At 52.2% G+C, this 18,002-nt stretch overlaps 1 protein-coding gene across 11 annotated transcripts in view; it reads right to left on the bottom strand.

The window, feature by feature from the left end:
* Positions 1-18,002, bottom strand: part of AGAP1 (ArfGAP with GTPase domain, ankyrin repeat and PH domain 1) — a 645,437-nt gene that overhangs the window by 11,552 nt on the left and 615,883 nt on the right. For all 11 annotated transcript variants that reach the window (XM_005574702.5, XM_005574705.5, XM_005574700.4 and 8 more), the window contains one exon: positions 355-610. In XM_005574702.5, the coding sequence (XP_005574759.1) occupies positions 355-610 (256 nt within the window). The remainder of the gene's footprint in view (positions 1-354; positions 611-18,002) is intronic.

The raw sequence follows: 18,002 nt of genomic DNA, 5'->3' as shown, positions 1-18,002 counted from the left end.
GTGAATAAAAACACCAAAGGTTTGGAAATGGGGAAACCCTACAAGTCATCCCGTTAATACACTGCCTTCTCTCCAGAAGATGATGGAAATGAAAAAGAGGGACACCACCAACCCTCCCTGACAAGGGGCAATCACAAAGTGGCAATTTTCAGAAACTGACAAGTACTGTACAAGGAGGACCAACTGTGTCTGTATAAGGTCCTCTGTTCTTCAATTGGAGTTTCCCATTAGGAACTGTTCCCATTTGCGGACAAAGAACAACAGCCTTCTGCCAGAAAGATGCCCATGGAAGCAGAACAAAGCAGACAGTGCCCCCTGTGGCCTCGTCCTCTGCCAGGGGTGCCGACCACCTACCCAGATCAGGAGCTGTGCCAGGACCACATTCCCCTTGCGGCAGGCCAGATGCAGCGCCGTGCGGCCGTCTCCCTCCCCGCAGGTCTCGTTCACCTCGTCCCGGGAGCCGTGTGCCAGCAGCAGGATGGCCGTCCGCAGGTCCTCGTCGGCGGTGGCCCGCAGCAGGTGCTGGCCCAGGGACAGCTCCGTGCAGGGTAGTGGGGCCAGGAAGAGCTTCTGCTCGTACTTGGCACGGATCCACCGTTCCTTCTCTTCCCTGCAAAGAGCCACCAGACAGGTGCGGTCACGATCAGGCCCGAGAACACAGGCTGCAAGCACCCGCCCCATGTGGTCGGGAGGAGCCGAGAGGGAAGTGAAGTCACAGAAAGCAAAGGTCCTCACTCGGCACAAAGCTCCCTGGAGGAAAGGTTTATCCACCTTCACAAAACAGTATCCTCACCAGCAGCATCAGCCCAGAAATGCAGGTTCTCAGGTCACGCCCCAGACCCCCTGAATCCGAACCTCTAGGAGTGTTTTAACAAGCCCTGCAGGGGATTCCAATGGGCCCAAGGTGTGAGAGCCGCTGATCTCAGGCTCATACGCTGTCTTGGTGCTCTTTGTTTCTGTCACTTTTAGTGCAGAATCTGTCCTTGGAAAGAAAACTATCAAGTGATCAGTGGCTCTCACACGCCGACACACAGGGGAAGCCACCCTATTGCCTGGGACCGGCACGATGGAAGCAAGGTCTCCGGGGCTGAGAGCTGTTTTCCTGTAAGCAGGGCTGTAGTCAGGACTATAGGACACTTGGCTGAAGCTGGGGGGTGGGGGAACGGGACAGCCAGTGCGCTCCCCACACCTGGGGGTGCCCATGTGGTCTTAGCTCCAAACTCCGAAATAGGGTGTGTGTGTGTGTGGACTCCCCAGGTTTTCTAAACCCTTTCAGCTGAAGAAAACATGGCAACAGACTCAAGCAGGAGAGGGCAGACTCCAATGAGGAGGTTTAGAAGGGAGATGCAGCTTTTGGAATCTCCAGATACTTGGGAAACGCTTAAGTGGAAAGGACAGAATGTCAGGAATTCCTTAAATGACAAAGAACGGTTGGGTGTTCTGAGGGAAACTGTTCCAGGGCCTGGGAAACAGGCAAGTAGCTCCCAGAAGCCAGAGCTGAGCCCAGAGGCAGAGGAGAGGACGAAGCCGGGGAGGGGGTGCATGGGGTCGGTGGTGTGGGGAGCAGATGATGCTGGTGCCTGCCCGCCCCCAGCATCACAACCTGGCTAAGATGGGGCTGCCTGAGCTGGCCAGTGTAATACGTGGTGGTCTTCTCCTGGGGGGTCTACAGAGGATGGGGACCCTGCTACCCATCTGTGGGGAGGGCTGAGAAGGAGAGGACAGGACGAGATGAGAAGCTCAAGAAATAGAAGAGGAAACCGACAGTAAGACATGTTGACGTTGACCCAAAGGAAGGACCCCAGGCGAGCAGCTCCTGTCCTCTGGCTACTCATGATGGTTTCTGGTTTCTTAAAAAAGAGTGTAAGAGATACTGAAAACTCAAGACTCTGTAGCACTGCTAGAGGGGGGAAAAAAGGTGGGGCGGTGGGGGACAAGAAATTTACAAAGAACAATGTGAGATTTTACAAGCAGCTCTTGAAATTTTACAAGGATCCCAGGAGCAGAGCCCAGCCAGGGAAGTGCTCCCTGCCTGCCTTTTTGATGAGTATGACAAAGAAAAGAGGCCGGGTGCAGTGGCTCACGCCTGTAATCCCAGCACTTTGGGAGGCCGAGGTGGGTGGATCACCTGAGGTCAGGAGTTTGAGACCAGCTTGGCCAACATGGTGAAACCCTGTCTCTACAAAAAATACAAAAATTAGCCGGTGTGGTGGCAGGTGTCTGTAATCCCAGCTACTCGGGAGGCCGAGGTAGGAGAATCGCTTGAACCCGGGAGGCAGAGGTTGCAGTGAGCCAAGACTGCACCACTGCACTCCAACCTGGGTGACAGAATGAGACCCTGCCTCAAAAAAAAAAAAAAAAAAAAAAAAAAAAGTAAGAAAAAGGAAAGAAAAGCCCTACATGTAAGAAGGCACTGCAGTTACCCACAGAGACTTTAATAACGCGCTGATTCACAATTGCCCTCTCCAAAATTCAGGTTTCTCCAGGGGAATAATCAGAGTACACAGCTACAAACGACACGGAGAAATCACTCAGGGCCTCCGCGAAAGTCTAGAAAGAAAACTCATTACCCATGACATTTCTGCTTCCGAAGTACAGAGGAAAGGCCTTGTTTACACCTTTTACCCGTGTTTACATTGCACCTAGTGATCTAGTGTCGGGTTAGCCCTAATCTGTTTTTAAATACTTAGGCAAACAAATTCTTCCAGGAGTAAATCTGGATTAGTTTTGCTTCACTTCCTGGTACATGGGAGTGACCCCAGAGTGACCCCCGACTCTTTTCATTTGGAGATTTCCAGGACAAACACTTGGCTACAGCTGAGAACTGACACCAGCCCCCACAAATGCAGCGGAGGCAGCCCCCGCACCCCACTCGGGCAAAAACACAAGCACAAAAGCACTGACAATGTCTGGGAAATACGGGTTCAGGAGACAGACAAAAAGAAGTGCTTCTGATACTGTTTTAAAGGCCTTATTGAAAATGTATTAAACATGTGTTGATGCATTTCATAAATCACAAAAGAGAAGGAGCAAAACGTGAATTAAATGAAAAGGGATGACGGGGAAGGATACGTCCAGACTTTCCAGTTCCAATTTGCTAACTCTCATTTTTTGGTAGGCATTAAAATCACAACTATTTGATTCCGCTCCGATTGATTTTAATAGCCATTGCCAAATCACCCAGGGATAAACCAGATAACACAGTAGCTACAGTGCTAACTGCAATTATTCAATTTCTTTTTAATATTCGAACACCCCAGCCAAAGAATGAGTACAAACCTACAGCTCCTGAACCCTTCCCTGTGTCAGTATGTTCTCCCCGGGAACTGCTGGAGTGATTCTTTGTCCTCCCATCTCACCCCACAGGCAACCTCATCTGAACTGACAAGCTGATACACATTTGAATGAGCTGTTCTTTACTTTTAAAAATCAGGATTGTTGGCCAGGCCCGGTGGCTCACGCCTGTAATCCCAGCACTTTGGGAGGCCGAGGTGGGCGGATCACAAGGTCAGGAGATGGAGACCATCCTGGCTAACACGGTGAAACCCTGTCTCTACTAAAAAAAAAAAAAAAAAAAAAAAAAAAAAAATTAGCCAGGCGCGGTGGCGGGCGCCTGTAGTCCCAGCTACTTAGGAGGCTGAGGCAGGAGAATGGCGTGAACCTGGGAGGCGGAGCTTGCAGTGAGCCGAGATTGCACCACTGCACTCCAGACAGCCTGAAACTCTGTCTCAAACAAACAAACAACAAACAAACAAACAAAAATCAGGATTGTTGATACCACCTTAATCCTTCAAGAATGGCCATAATAAAAAAAAAATAAAAAAACAGTAGATGTTGGTGTGGATGTGGTGTACAGGGAGCACTTCCATGCTGCTGGTGGGAACGTAAACTCGTACAGCTGCTATGGTAAACAGTGTGAAGATTCCTTAAAGAACTAAAAGTAGAACTACCATTTGATCCAGCAATCACACTATTGTATCCACCCAGAGGAAAAGAAGTCATTACATGAAAAAGATACTTACACACACGTTTATAGCAGCACAATTCACAACTGCAAAATTGTGGAACCAACCCAAATGGCCATCAATCAACAAGTGGATAAAGAAACTGTGGTATATATATATATATATATATATATATATATACGATGGAATACTACACAGCTATAAAAAGGAATGGGTGAACAGCATTTGCAGTGACCTCCAATGAGAGTGGAGACTATTATTCTAAGGAAAGTAACTCAAGAATGGAAAGCTAAACGTCGTATGTTCTCACTGATATGTGAGGGCTAAGCTATGGGGACACAAAAGGCATAAGAATGATACAATGGACTTTGGGGACTTGGGGAGAAGAGTGGGAGGGGGGCGAGGGATAAAAGACTACAAATAGGGTACAATGTATACTGCTCGGGCACCAAAATCTCACAAATCACCACTAAAGAACTTACCTATGGCTGGCTGTGGTGGCTTACGCTTGTAATCCCAGCAATTTGGGGGGCTGAGGCGGGTGGGCTTCTTGAGGTCAGGAGTTCGAGACCAGCCTGGCCAACATGGAGAAACCCTGTCTCTACTAAAAATACAAAATAGCCGGGGGTGGTGGCGTGCACCTGTAATCCCAGCTACTCGGGAGGCTGATGCAGGAGAATCGCTTGAACCCAGGAGGGTGGAGGATGCAGTGAGCCGAGATTGCGCCATTGCACTCCAGCCTGGGCAACAAGAGTGAAACTCCATTTCCAAAACAAAAGTTTTCAGCCAGGTGCGGTGGCTCATGCCTGTAATCCCAGCACTCTGGGTGGCCGAGGCTGGGCAGGCCACCTGAGGTCCAGAGTTCGAGACCAGCCTGGCCAACATAGTGAAAACCCGTCTCTACTAAAAATACCAAAATCAGCCTGACGTGGTGGCACACCTGTAGTCTCAGCTACTCAGGAGGCTGAGGCAGGAGAATCGCTTGGATCTAGGAGGTGGAGGCTGCAGTGAGCCAAGATTGCGCCACTGCACTCCAGCGTGGGTGACAGAGCAAGAGTCTGTTTAAAGAAAAGAAAAGAAAAGAAAAGAAAAGAAAAGAAAAGAAAGCAAAACAGAAGCTTTCAATGCTGACTTCTGAGTCCTTTGGGACTGCAATATTTCAGTGTTTTTTGGACACTAGGAGGTGATCAGGCAGCTAGGGGCAGTCACTGGGCTTTGTGTCTGCATCAGACGTGATTCTTGTTAGCAGCTGAAATTTAACTAGTATGAAAACAGGACTCAGACAAGGGTGCTGGGTTTTTTGGGTGCTACTTCAGCAACCTCACGCATGTCAGTCCCCTGCTGTGACTTGAAGCCCACCTCCTATGGATGCTCCCATCCTGATACCAGGGGCAAAGCTTAGCTCCCTGCACTTTCTGCAAGGCCCAAAGGCAGGAAAAGCAAAACTCCCCACCAATACTGGGCTCACAGGCTTACTCTTAAGCACTAGAGAGATTGTGGCTTGCGTGCCTGCTTTTTTCGACTTAGTGGTGCAGATGTTCACCTTTCTAATAACTTCTTGGACCCTCCTTTCCTCATCTGTCAAATGGGGACAGTGACATCTACACCATTTGGGATCACGCATTTGGATGACACCATGGCCACAGCGGTTCCCCTGCAAACAGCGGCTGTGGTTATGACCGAAGAGAACCTCTCTGATAATTCAACATTATGTGAGCAACAGGAGCTCACCAGTGGAAGTGGCACGTGTAGGGGAAGTGCCAGTGGCACAGGGCCGTGGGTACTGAAGGCCTGCTGGGTGCGGGAGGCTTCTAAATCACAGCTGTGTGTACATACGAGCTTCACGCAAGTCCTCATGCTCAGCATGGTACGGGGGCCGCTCTTGGCCAGAGGCCTTGCCAAGCCTGCTGGCATCTTGTGAGCTCCCCCCAGGGTGCAGAGGATCCTGAGACTCCGGGGTAAGGAGTTTGGCTGGTTTAAATGACCTCATAGCTGTCAGAGTTGCAGGAGCAACATCTGGTTGGCTCCTGCCCCATAGCCTTGAGATGTTTAAAGGCTTCTTGGATGTTAGAGGATGAGTCGTGTCCCACAAAATTCACATGCTGAAGCCTTAACCCTCAATGTTGCTGTATGTGGAGATGGGATCTTCAGGGAGAGAATCAAGGTTAAATGACGCTATAAAGGTACAGCCCTAATTCAATAACCCAGATACCTGTATAAGAGGACGAGACACTGGCGACGTCTCCCCCACTCTGAGCGCACCTGGAGGAAAGGCAGGACACAGGGAGAAGGCACCGTCTGAGCCAGGGAGAGAGGTCTCACCAGAACCAACCCTCTGGGCACCCTGACCCCGGACTTCCAGCCTCCAGAACTGTGAGACGTGAATGTCCTGCACTTAAGCCACTCGTGTGTATTACGTTATTATGGCAGCCTGAGCTGACGCATACTCTGGATAGCATCCTTCATCTTTCTCACTAGCGTCTGCAAACACAGGCCACATGTGACCGAGGGACATGCTGACAATGGCTTCTTCTCGATGAGAATATTCCGTCTAGAGGCATTTGCCCTAAGAAGCCACGACGTCAAAGCACACACAGACTCAGATGGTCACTCGGAGGCCGCGATTCTACTTCCGGGATCCCTGGCTTGTCTTGGCTGAGCCTTTCATTTTCCCCAAGGAAGGCCAGTTCAAGAGCAGGCAGCCGGCAGTAGATCACCTCCCCTCATTCCAATCCCCGGGAGGACCACTGCTCACAGCCTCCGTTAGCTAATGAGCTAAAAAATGAATTATTGGCGCGGCCGGCCGTCAGCAGAAAGGAGGGGGCCCAGTTCCTCATTTGATGCGGTGCTGACACACCTTTAAATAAATCAACCGCAGGAGAGCGAGGGAAAATGAGGGAATGGGCGACTCAGCGGAAGAAAGGCAGTGACACAATCCCCAAAATGAAAAGAAAAGGTACATTTAAGGCGCCATCGTATTTTATATTTGCTTTTCCTCCTGCCTAAAAGAAGACCTCTTTTGTAGGTGGCTCTTTACCTCTCTCTGGGCCATGTCAGGAAGCCATCTACAAGGACAGCCAGGCACTGAGCATAGGACATAGGAATCACTGGGTAGGTCACAGGAGCCATGAACCCTCTGGTTTTTTCGGGGTCTGATAGCTCAGAGACAGATACTCTAGCATTGCTGCCTGATGGGGTTTGCTGCACCTGACCTTGAGGGGTGGTGACTTGGCCAAGGTGGCTTTCCTGTGTCCACCCCAAAGACAATTATCTTGGACACTCCCCACCTGCAACCCGCATACTTAGTGCCCGCCACGCCAAATCCACCGCATGACTCAGCTGGCAAGGTGTAATCTCCATGTAACCAGAGCACTTAGTGTCGGGATAAGGATGACAGTAACTGACTTTATTGATCATTCCTGGTAACACCAGACTCTTAAGAGGACCCCCGAGCATATACACATTTAAAAAACAAACTCTAGCCGGGCATGGTGGCTCAGGCCTGTAATCCCAGCACTTTGGGAGGCTGAAGTGGGTGGATCACGAGGTCAGGAGTTCAAGACCAGCCTGGCCAACATGGTAAAATCCCATCTCTACTAAAAATACAAAAATTAGCCAGGTGTGGTGGTGGACGCCTGTAATCCCAGCTACTCAGGTGGCTGAGGCAGAGAATTGCTTGAACCCGGGAGGTGGAGGTTGCGTGAGCCAAGATCACACCACTGCACTCCAGCCTGGGCAACAGAAAGAGACTCAGTATCAAAAACAGACAAACAAACAAACAAACTCCATATCAAATGTGGAACAAGATGGACACGTGACGGCAGAGTGGTGGCCATATTTTGGGAAATCACAGGAAAAAAGAAAGGCTGCAGGAAAGAAGAGAAGGTTGATTTTATTGCAAGTTTCAAAAGGGGAGAAGAGAGTGGAGAGCCTAGAACTGACAGACCCGGCTTTTCCTTCCTTGAAACAGAGCAAGAAGGAAAGAAAGACCCAGGGAATTTTACACCATTCAGGCCAGACGGGGCTGCAGGGCAGAAGCAGGGAGGCTCCCAATCTGGTCCCCACCTTTAGGACAGGCCTGGAGCCATGAGGTGGCCGGCTAGCACCTGGGAGGGCCAAAGTTCTCTTCTCTGGAAAAAGATGGATGCTGAGCCGCCTTCAACCTGCCCAGGGACCAGCCTGAGAGAGCGGGAGAGCCTCCTGTGCATGTACGTGTGAGCGTGTGTGCCGACTGAGAGAGCGGGAGAGCCTTCTGTGCGTGTGCGTGTGTGAGTGAGTGCCGACTCCCGACTCCTGAGCCCGAGCTTGGGCTGGGATGCTCACGCCGCTCCCAGTTTGCCCAGCGTCATACAACTCCCAGAACCTGCAAACAGAAAGCAGGTGCTGCACAGACAGCATGACAGCCAATCCAGTGACAACAGAATCAAGGCAGAGTCAATAACACATCAGGAGGGAGGGGATGGGGGATGGAGAGAAGCATTTGTGTTTACAAAAGAAAATGTGCAAGTCAGTGTTGGGGGAAGAGAGAGCTTTTCTTTCTCTTTTTTTTTTTTTTTTTGAGATGGAGTCTTGCTCGCTGTGCCACCCAGGCTGGAGGGCAGTGGCACTATCTTGGCTCACTATAACCTCCACCTCCTGGGCTCAAGCAATTCTCCTGCCTCGGCCTCCTGAGTAGCTGGGATTACAGGCATGTGCCACCATGTCCGCCTAATCTTTGTATTTTTAGTAGAGATGGGGTTTTGCCATGTTGGCCAGGCTGGTCTCAAACTATGGGCCTCAGGTGATCCACCCTCTTCGGCCTCCCAAAATGCTGGGATTACAGGTGTGAGCCACCACACCTGGCCTCCAGAGAGTCTTCATTTCAAGCTCTGTGGCAAGGACTCAGGGTGGGGGCCAATCATCACATGCAGGCTGCACCGGGCTCTGTCTTGCGGTTACAGGTCCTGGGGTAAAAGCCCGAGGGAAGACCACATGGGAGCCCTCACTGCAGTGCCCACTGGAGAATGTACCTGAGCAAGACCATTCGCGTGACAACACTGTCGATGACTCCAATGAAAAAGCAACAACCAACTGTGATGGTTTATCTGTCCTCAAGTGACTGGGGGATGCCACGGGCAGGTCTGTGTGTTCCCGGCACTTCATGCTGCCCGATACTGGGATGGACCCTTTCTTCTTCTTCTTCTTCTTCTTTTCGAGATAGGGTCTCACTGTCACCCAGGCTGGAGTGCAGTGGCTTGACCAGGGCTCACTATAGCCTCAAACGCCTGGGCTCAAGCAGTTCTGTCAACTCAGCCGCCAAAGCAGCTGGGAATACAGGTGTATACCACCATGCTTGGCTAATTTTTTGTACTTTTTGTAGAGATGGGGTTTCACCATGTTGCCCAGGCTGGTCTCAAACTCCTGGACTCAAGTGATCCACCTGCTTTGTGCTGGGGTTACAAGTGTTGAGACACAGTGCCCGGTCTTCTTCTCTTTTCTTTCTTTCTTTCTTTTTTTTTTTTTTTAAAGATAGGCTCTTGCTATGTAGACCAGGCTGGGTTCGAGCAGGCTGGACTGCTTTGGGCCCAAGCGATCCTCCTACCTCAGTCTCTTGAGCAGCTGTGACTACAGATGTGTGCCACCATGCCTCGCTTTTTGTTTTTTTGTTTTGTAGAGATAGGGGTCTTGCTATATTGCCCAGGTTGGGATTCCAGCAATCCTCCCACCTCAGTCTCCTGAATAGCTGGGCCTACAGGCATGCACCACCATGCTCAGCTGGGATCAGCCCTTTCTCATTCCAGTGACTGGAAATGTTGCAGTGAGGGTGCCTTCCCTGCACGGATTTATCAACAAAGTCTGCTCTTTTATCACTGCTATGTGTTTGTGTCACCCCAAATCCCTCTGCTGAAATCCTAACTCCCCAAGGTGATGTTATTAAGAGGGAGGGCCTTTGGGAGGTGACTAGCTGATGATGGCCCTGCCCTCGTACATGGGATTTAGGGCTCCCACAAAAGAGGCCTGAGGAAGCTGGTTTGCCTCTTCTACCACATGAGGACGCGGCAATGAGGTATATTCTCCATGAAGCAGAGACGGAGCCCTCACCAGACACCGAATCTGCCGGGGCCTCTGTCTCGGACTTTCCAGCCTCCAGAACCATCAGCAAGACACTCCTTTTGTGTATAAATTACCCCATCTAAGTATTTTGTTACAGCAGCCCCAGAGGACTAAGACAATAATGAACATAGGCCTTTCTGCATAATTTCTCCATCTTTATTTACAATGCTACCTGAGCCAAATGGTGGGTTTTAGGTGACTGATCATGGACATATATTTATATAATGTAGAGTCACTATTAAAATAGACAAACTCTGTTACACAGACTAGGAAAAGTATCAGTAATGTTCACAGCCAATGCTTATCAAGTATTTGTGATGTGCCAACCACTGACTTGAGGCTTTTTTGTTTTTTGAGACAGGGTCTTGCTTTATCACCCAGACTAGAGTGCAGTGGCGCAATCACAGCCCACTGCAGTCTGGAACTCCTGGGATCAAGTGATCCTCCTGCCTCAGCCTCCCAGGTAGGTGGAACTACAGGTGTGCATCACCATGCCCAGCTAATTTTTAATTTTTTTGTAGAGAAGGGGGTCTTTTTTGGAAACAGGGTCTCTCTCTGTTGCCCAGGTTGGAGTGCAGTGGCTCCACCAGGGTTGCCCAGGCTGGTCTTGAACTCCTGGCCTCAAGCAATCCTCCCACCTTGGCCTCCCAAAGTGCTGGGATGACAGGTGTGAGTCACTGCACCCAGCCCAGGCTGAAGCTTTTGCACAATTACCTGATTTAATTCTGACAACACCTAGTGAGGAAGGTCATGTTCTTACCCGCATCTTAGAGGAGGAGGACCGTGATACAGCACACTGCCCAGGACTCCCAGCTGGGACACCTGACAGACCGGCTGCCCTGGCACTGCCTGACCTCTTGCTCAGGGATCTGATGCCTCCCAAATTAGGAAACTTCTTCCCATCTGCACAGCCACCACCTGGGCTTCAAGAGTCTAGGTGGATCCACAGCTCCACTCTCACTCTCTCCCTTTGGCCATCTCAACATCTGGTTCTGGTCTTTGGCGAAGGGTTAGGTAGGGTTTGCTTCAGAGAAAGAATCTAGAGATGTGCCCCCCAATGGGGCAGCTATAAGCTGCCCGTGGGTGTAGATGTGAATTAATTGAAACAAAATAACATTAAAAACACAGTTCCTTTAGACACATTTCAAGTGCTTGACATAAATATGCGGTTGGCAGCTGCCACCTTGGGCTGCTCGATTCCAGAACATTTTCACAGCTGCCGGTCTAGAGCACCGACACTGCCACCGACTAGGACATCTCCATGGCTGCCGGTCTAGAGCACCGACACTGCCACCGACTAGGACATCTCCATGGCTGCCGGTCTAGAGCACTGACACCGCCGCCACAGCTGCCGGTCTAGAGCACCGACACTGCCGCCGACTAGGACATCTCCATGGCTGCCCGTCTAGAGCACTGACACCGCCGCCACAGCTGCCGGTCTAGAGCACCGACACTGCCGCCGACTAGGACATCTCCATGGCTGCCGGTCTAGAGCACCGACACTGCCACCGACTAGGACATCTCCATGGCTGCCCGTCTAGAGCACTGACACTGCCGCCACAGCTGCCGGTCTAGAGCACCGACACTGCCGCCGACTAGGACGTCTCCACGGCTGCCGATTGAGAACACTTCTGCTATTACAGAGGATGCATGGATCTAGATCATCTCAGTTTTTCCTTCCTCCTCTTCTTCCCTATCAAAACTATCTATAATTTATAATAATAAATATTTATAATAATTACCAAGATTAATAATTCATGGAATTTTAGAATGAAGACAAAGATCACTAAAAGGAAAAGGCAAGTCATATAGATACCAGTACCCAAAACAGAAGTGCTGCCCAGGTAGGAGGTACTCGGGCGGGGGGGGGGGGAGTGAGGCTGACCAGGCAGCTGAGTCCCAGAGGTGACCTTGGTCACTGCTAGTGGCAGTGTCATTTATGCACTGGCAAATCCTTGTCAGCGATGAGCAAAGCGTAGACCAAGACCTCTGGGGACAGCTGGAGAGCACAGGGAGAGTCACACCTACACACAACTGCCTTCAGAGAGAAACACTGTCTTCCCGCAATGCCCCATCCTCTGTTCCTCATGCATTTGAGAGCTACAAAGATGCAGTCTCACACAGCCACCATCAGCTGTGTTTTGGTCCTGGCAGGGAAGCGTCAGCACATTGCCAAGGGGTAATAAGGTGAATGGGTTGGATTCCCAGAAAAGAAAGTTTTAAGCAAATAACCACAAAGCTTCTGACTGCCTTTCAGCACTGTCTTGTGGCAGGGGCTGGGAGATGAACAGGACACAGACAAGGGAGTGGGCAGCCAGACGCCCGCCTTGGTCCTCACAGGGGCCGCTGTGTGTGGCAGGCCTGGGGCGCTCTGGGATGCTATAAAAACGGTCTCTTGGTGGTTTCATCCTCAGCCTTCGAATCTCACAAATGTGGCTTTCTCAGCACGTCTATAAAACACTGAGCAAGAGCCTTTCCCGAAAGTGCACTCCAGGTCGAGTCTAATGTGTTCATTTTTATTGGAACCTCCTCTCTTCCAGTGTGAAAAGGCCAAAAGAATCTGTGTATGTGTGCCTGCCACTTGTCACAGTCTTCCCTTTGGAAACATCTTCCCCTGCCCCCGCCAACAGGTGGGAGAGGAGTTGGGCAGTGATATTCAAGGAGATTCTGTAGCAGAGGGGGCTGGCATGGAGGAACACCCTGGGGGTAAGGAGCAGGCACTGGAGGGGACCCGCCCCCCTGGGGTTGAAACTGACAGAGGAGGAGAGGAAGGGCAGAGGAAGAAGAGAAAAGAAGGCTAGCAGCAAGGAATTTCCAGAGTGCTTCCTGCCTCAAGCAAAACAGGAACTGGGAGGGGAGGCATGGAAGAGGGGGCTGGAACAATATGTGAGGAAAAGAGAGGGGCTTCCTCTCTCGGCAGGGGAAGACCCCGGCCCACTGCGAGGGGCGCTGACAGCTGCCTCCCCCTTGCATGCATGCCTTCTCCCCGAGCCTCGTTGCTAGGGGGTCAGGCGGAGGGACGGAGCACAGCCCACAAAGGCCAATGGATATTTATTCCTTAATTACTGAATGCTTTTAAGAAGCTGGCCACTGTAAATCCCGCACACGGGGAGCAGGAGTCAGTGGACAAGGATTTATGCTTGTGGGGCAAAGACAAAATAAATATCCCGCCTGACTTCTGATCAATATTATGAGTGTTTTTGCCAACCTGCAGGGTGTTTTATGAGCACAGAGGAACAGAAGAGGATCATTATTAATTAAATAAAGTCAACCATATTAGGCTTATTACTTCTGCAAGTCACAGTTAAATGTGCCCGGCCGCAGGTGTGGGGGCTGGCGGATCCCCGGCAGGTGCGGGCCCCAGGCGGCCCAGGAGAGCGAGGATGTGCCCGGGTGCTCTGGCCCCAGCCAGGTTTTCCTGATTCTGCACTGCCCTGTGCAGGCTGGCACAGCCTGTGTTGTTCCAGAAGGGACTGGGGCAAGGGGAGGGCCAGTTACCGGGAGGTGAGCTTGGTCTTGTCCCCAAACCTTCGCCTGAGGTTCAGGTTGAGACTTGGTGCACTCGTGGCTTTGCTGTCATTAGCCACTGGGCACTCCCAACCCTCCCTGCCTGTTGAGAACCTGACCAGCCTGAGCAGGATAATATTCCTGGATACAAGTCACAGTGCAAATGCAGCCTCATTCTTCTAGAGTTTTGAGGCAAACTATGGAGACTATCCGAGGAATCATGAAAGCAGGCACCTAGGACACGTGGGACCGGGCCAGCAGCCCACAGCAGCCTGCGAGGCAGGATGCGTGAGGCTAGCTAGTGAACTCAGCCAGCTCAGGCCCAAGGGCCTGTTTGGTGTGTAGATGTGCCAAGCGCTCAAGAAGCACCCAGCACAGAGGAGGAGGGACCCAGGCCTCTTTGGGCAGGGCCATGGTTGGCTGTGGGGCCCTGGGCAGCCCCCCTCTTCCAGGCCTCAGTTTCCCTCTAGAGAGGCTCAATGATTCAAGGCCTGCTGCCTCTGAAGTGTGAGGTCCTGTAGGAGAATCCGCTGGGGGGGTGGGGGGTAAAGACAGGACAGAAGGCAGCTGCTGCTCCTCAGGAACAGAGAGCTGCCAGCAAAAGGCCTGTACAGCAGGTACAGACCCCACCCAGGGTGCTCTCTCATTGAGCCTCCTCCCAGGACGGCCTTGGCCCAGCTTGCCATGTTGACACATCTGTAAAATGCACCATAGGCCAGGGCAGCCACCCCCTCGTAGACTTCAGGCACCTCCACGGGGCCCAGCACACTCTGTGAGATGCAGTTGGGCAAGGAGGCAGAAGAGGTTCTTGCGGCCCTCTCTCCTGGGTCCCCATCGTGAAGCCGGACCTTGCCTGCTCCTCCCGGCCTACTCCCGCGAGACCTGCAGACCCCATCCTGCTGCCACCAGCACCATGACTAACACAGGTGGGAAAATGAGCCCATGGCCTGCAGACAGCCCTGCCCACCAGCTGGCTGTGTGTGACCCCAGCTGCTTTCTCCAACTGCATTCATGGGAGATCCATCCCAGAATGAAAGAACTGGCTTACGTGAATTCTCGGGTCCCTGGAATCACAGCATGCCCCGCCGAGCCCACCCTTCTCGAAGCTTTTCACTGCCTACTTGGGATGCCACAAGGCTGGAAGAAGTGCAGCGTCCATCACACAAAGGGCAGGGGCTGGCCGAGTCACACACACAACAGCCCGGGTGGCACACAGGTGCCCTGGGGTCCCACGCCCTGTGCCCTGCCACAGTGCCTGCACATTAACCCTCCTTAGGCCGGCTCTGGCGAGCTGCGTATGGACATCTGCTTCCCACTCTGGTTTAGATGACATGCTAGGAAAGGCCAAGAGAGGCTTGGCCACTGCTGCTCTGCAGATGGACCAAAGCTCCTTAGGCTTCAATCAAAGTTCTAAAACCAAGGTCCTCTCCAGCTCCAGCCACACTGATTCCAGTATGTGCTTTGAAACTGGCAAACAGAGCAGGCATCCTGATGCCCAGGGCCCGGCCCCAAAGGCTGCCAGTCAGCCAGCCAAGGGCAGCCGGAAAACAGTGATTTGCTGCAGTGCAAGGTGTCCCTGGGAGGGGCAACAGGAGCGCTGGTGTGTGCGTGCTCCCGAAAGTCACTCGCTGAAGCCCTAACCCCCCATGTGATGGTGTTTGGAGACAGGACCTCTGGGAGGTGATTAGGTCAGGAGAGTAGACCCCCATGAATGGGATTCTCACCCTTATAAGAAGAGGCACAAGAGGGGCCGGGCGCAGTGGCACACGCCTGTAATCCCAGCACTTTGGGAGGCCAAGGTGGGTGGATCACAAGGTCAGGAGATGGAGACCATTCTGGCTAACATGGTGAAACCCTGTCTCTACTAAAAATACAAAAACAAAATTAGCCGGGTGTGGTGGTGGGCGCCTGTAGTCCCAGCTACTCGGGAGGCTGAGGCGGGAGAATGGTGTGAACCCAGGAAGTGGAGGTTGCAGTGAGCCGAGTTTGAGCCACTGCACTCCAGCCTGAGTGATGGAGTCTCACACACACAGAAAAAGAGATGCAAGAGAGATGCCCTCTCCTCTCTTCCACATGAGGACACTGCAAGAGGCATCTGTCTATAAGCCAGGAGGAGGCCCCTCACCAGAAACAAATCAGCCAACACCTTGATCGTGGACTTCCCAGCCCTCAGAAGTGTGAGGAATACATGTCTGTTGTGTATTTTGTCACAGCAGGCGGAGCTCACAGAGCCTCTGTCTTCCTCTCTGTCCTTGGTCCCCCTGCCCGTCCCATCTTTCACCCCTACCTGGCTATCATGTTAAAACTGAAGTTGACTCAAGACTGTGTGCACGCCAGGTTCTTCATTTCAAAACAGGTAAGTGGGATGTTTTGGATTTTTCCATTCAGACCAATTCACCACTTTGCTTGAATCTAACTGCTTTTCCTTGCAGGTAGCCCGAATGCATGTCTTGCTGGCTTGGAAAGTCAGCCCTGATCTCTGCTCCCCTGGGTGAGGGCCGTGCCTTCTCTCACTGAGACAGACGGAAGGAACTCAGCTTCATCTTCCTTCATAGCCTGTCTGTCCTGATGCTAACCTGCCAGGGTGGAGTTGGTGAAATGCAGTCAGAGCTACGGGCACAGGCTGAGACGGGCATCCACAGCTCTGCTCTGGTACCTCGAGGGCTCTCTGTGCATGCTGCTAGTACTTTTTTTTTTTTTTTGAGACAGAGTCTCACTCTGTAGCCCAGGCTGCAGTGCAGTGGCATGGTCTTGGGCTCACTGCTACCTCCACCTCCCGGGTCCCAGTTCAAGTGATTCTCCTGCCTCAGCCTCCCAAGTAGCTGGGATTACAGGCATGCACCACCACGCCCAGCTAATTTTTGTATTTTTAGTAGAGATGGGGTTTCATCATATTGGCCAAGCTGGTCTTGAACTCCTGACCTTGTGATCTACCCACCTTGGCCTCCCAAAGTGCTGGGATTACAGGCGTGAGCCACCGCACCTGACCTGTACACACTCGTCTTTGTAACCCAAGTTGGATTCTCTAAGAGGCGAGAGGGCTGTGACTTTGTAAGGGATTCTGATGATGGTCCTGACCCTCACAGCCCTGTGCCACCAGGAATCAGAGAAGGGACAAGGATTTTTGTGAGTGGCAGACAGCACAGGTGCTGGTGGAGGGGCAGGATCCATCCCTGATGCGGAGTCGTTTGATGAGGCTGCAGGACTGAAGTCTCCACCTGTCTAGGAGCACAGCTGGGGGACTTCTTAGTCCTGCGCAGCCAGAGGGCACTGGGGATGGAACAGGATCGGGTGCTGGAGGCTGGACTGCCTTGGGAAACTGGAACTGCCCGTGTCAGCCTGGCCTGGTGGTGTGTCTCTACAGCAGCCAACAGGCCTGGCCCTATCAGCGCCCCGGCTGCTGGCACGGGCCCTCAGCCTCTTCTCGCAGGCCTTTACACAGGCCTCCCGCCTTGCGGGGCTCCTGGGGCAGACCCACTGCCCAAGGCCCCCCACCTAAATGCAAGTGGGAAGTACCTAAGGTTTCACATTGCTGCAGGCCTGGGTTTGAATATTCAGTTTCCCTATCTGCAAAAAAGGGGATAAAACTCTCCACATCTCAGGGATACAGTAAGGATGCAAGGCGGTTATGCATGTGGCTCAATGCCTGGGTTAGCCCTTGGTAAACGCACAAGGGCAGGGTGGGGACAGAAGCCAGGGAGGATGGCGGGGTGCTTAGAAGGGGTCCAGGAGAGGCTGGGCACATGGCTCACGCCTGTAATACCAGCACTTTCAGAGGCCGAGGTGGGCAGATCATGAGGTCAGGAGTTAGAGACCAGCCTGACCAACATGGTGAAACCCTGTCTAAACTAAATACAAAAATTTGGCCAGGCATGGTGGTGGGTGCCTATAATCCCAGGGAGGCTGAGGCAGGAGAACTGCTTGAACCCAGGAGGCGGAGGTTACAGTGAGCTGAGATCGCATCACTGCACTCTGGCTCTGGACAATAGAGCAAGACTCTGCCTCAGAGGAAAAACAAAAAGAAAGAAAGAAACAAACAAACAAGGGACCCAGGAGAAAAAGATGGAGCCTGTGCTGAGGTGGGGGGTGGGGAGTGGCCCAGCAGGGTCGGACTGCACAGGTTGTGAACAAAATGAGGACCAGCCAGCCCAGCTGCCCCCTTGGGGGCTAACATGCCCCGAACTGGGTGCTCAGGGCTTGTGACCAGTAGGTGGGACCATTACTTTGGAAACAGCAGAGCCTGGCACGCGGGGTGACTGACCAGTGACCTTGGTGTAGAGATTTTTCCTTTTTCTGGGAGGCAGTGGGCAGAGATGAGGCCAGAGGATGGAACGGGACAGAGGTGCTGGTTTTGGTGAGGGAGACCCCTCCATGACTGTGTTGTCCAGACGTGCTGTCTAGAGCAGGAAGAGGTGCTATGCTGAGGGCTGTGTCTTC

The sequence above is a fragment of the Macaca fascicularis genome, chromosome 12 (genome assembly GCF_037993035.2).
Source record: "Macaca fascicularis isolate 582-1 chromosome 12, T2T-MFA8v1.1".
In the NCBI taxonomy this organism is placed as follows: domain Eukaryota; kingdom Metazoa; phylum Chordata; class Mammalia; order Primates; family Cercopithecidae; genus Macaca; species Macaca fascicularis.
Note: the sequence above shows the minus strand (reverse complement) of the source record. Positions and strands in the feature narration are given on the sequence as shown.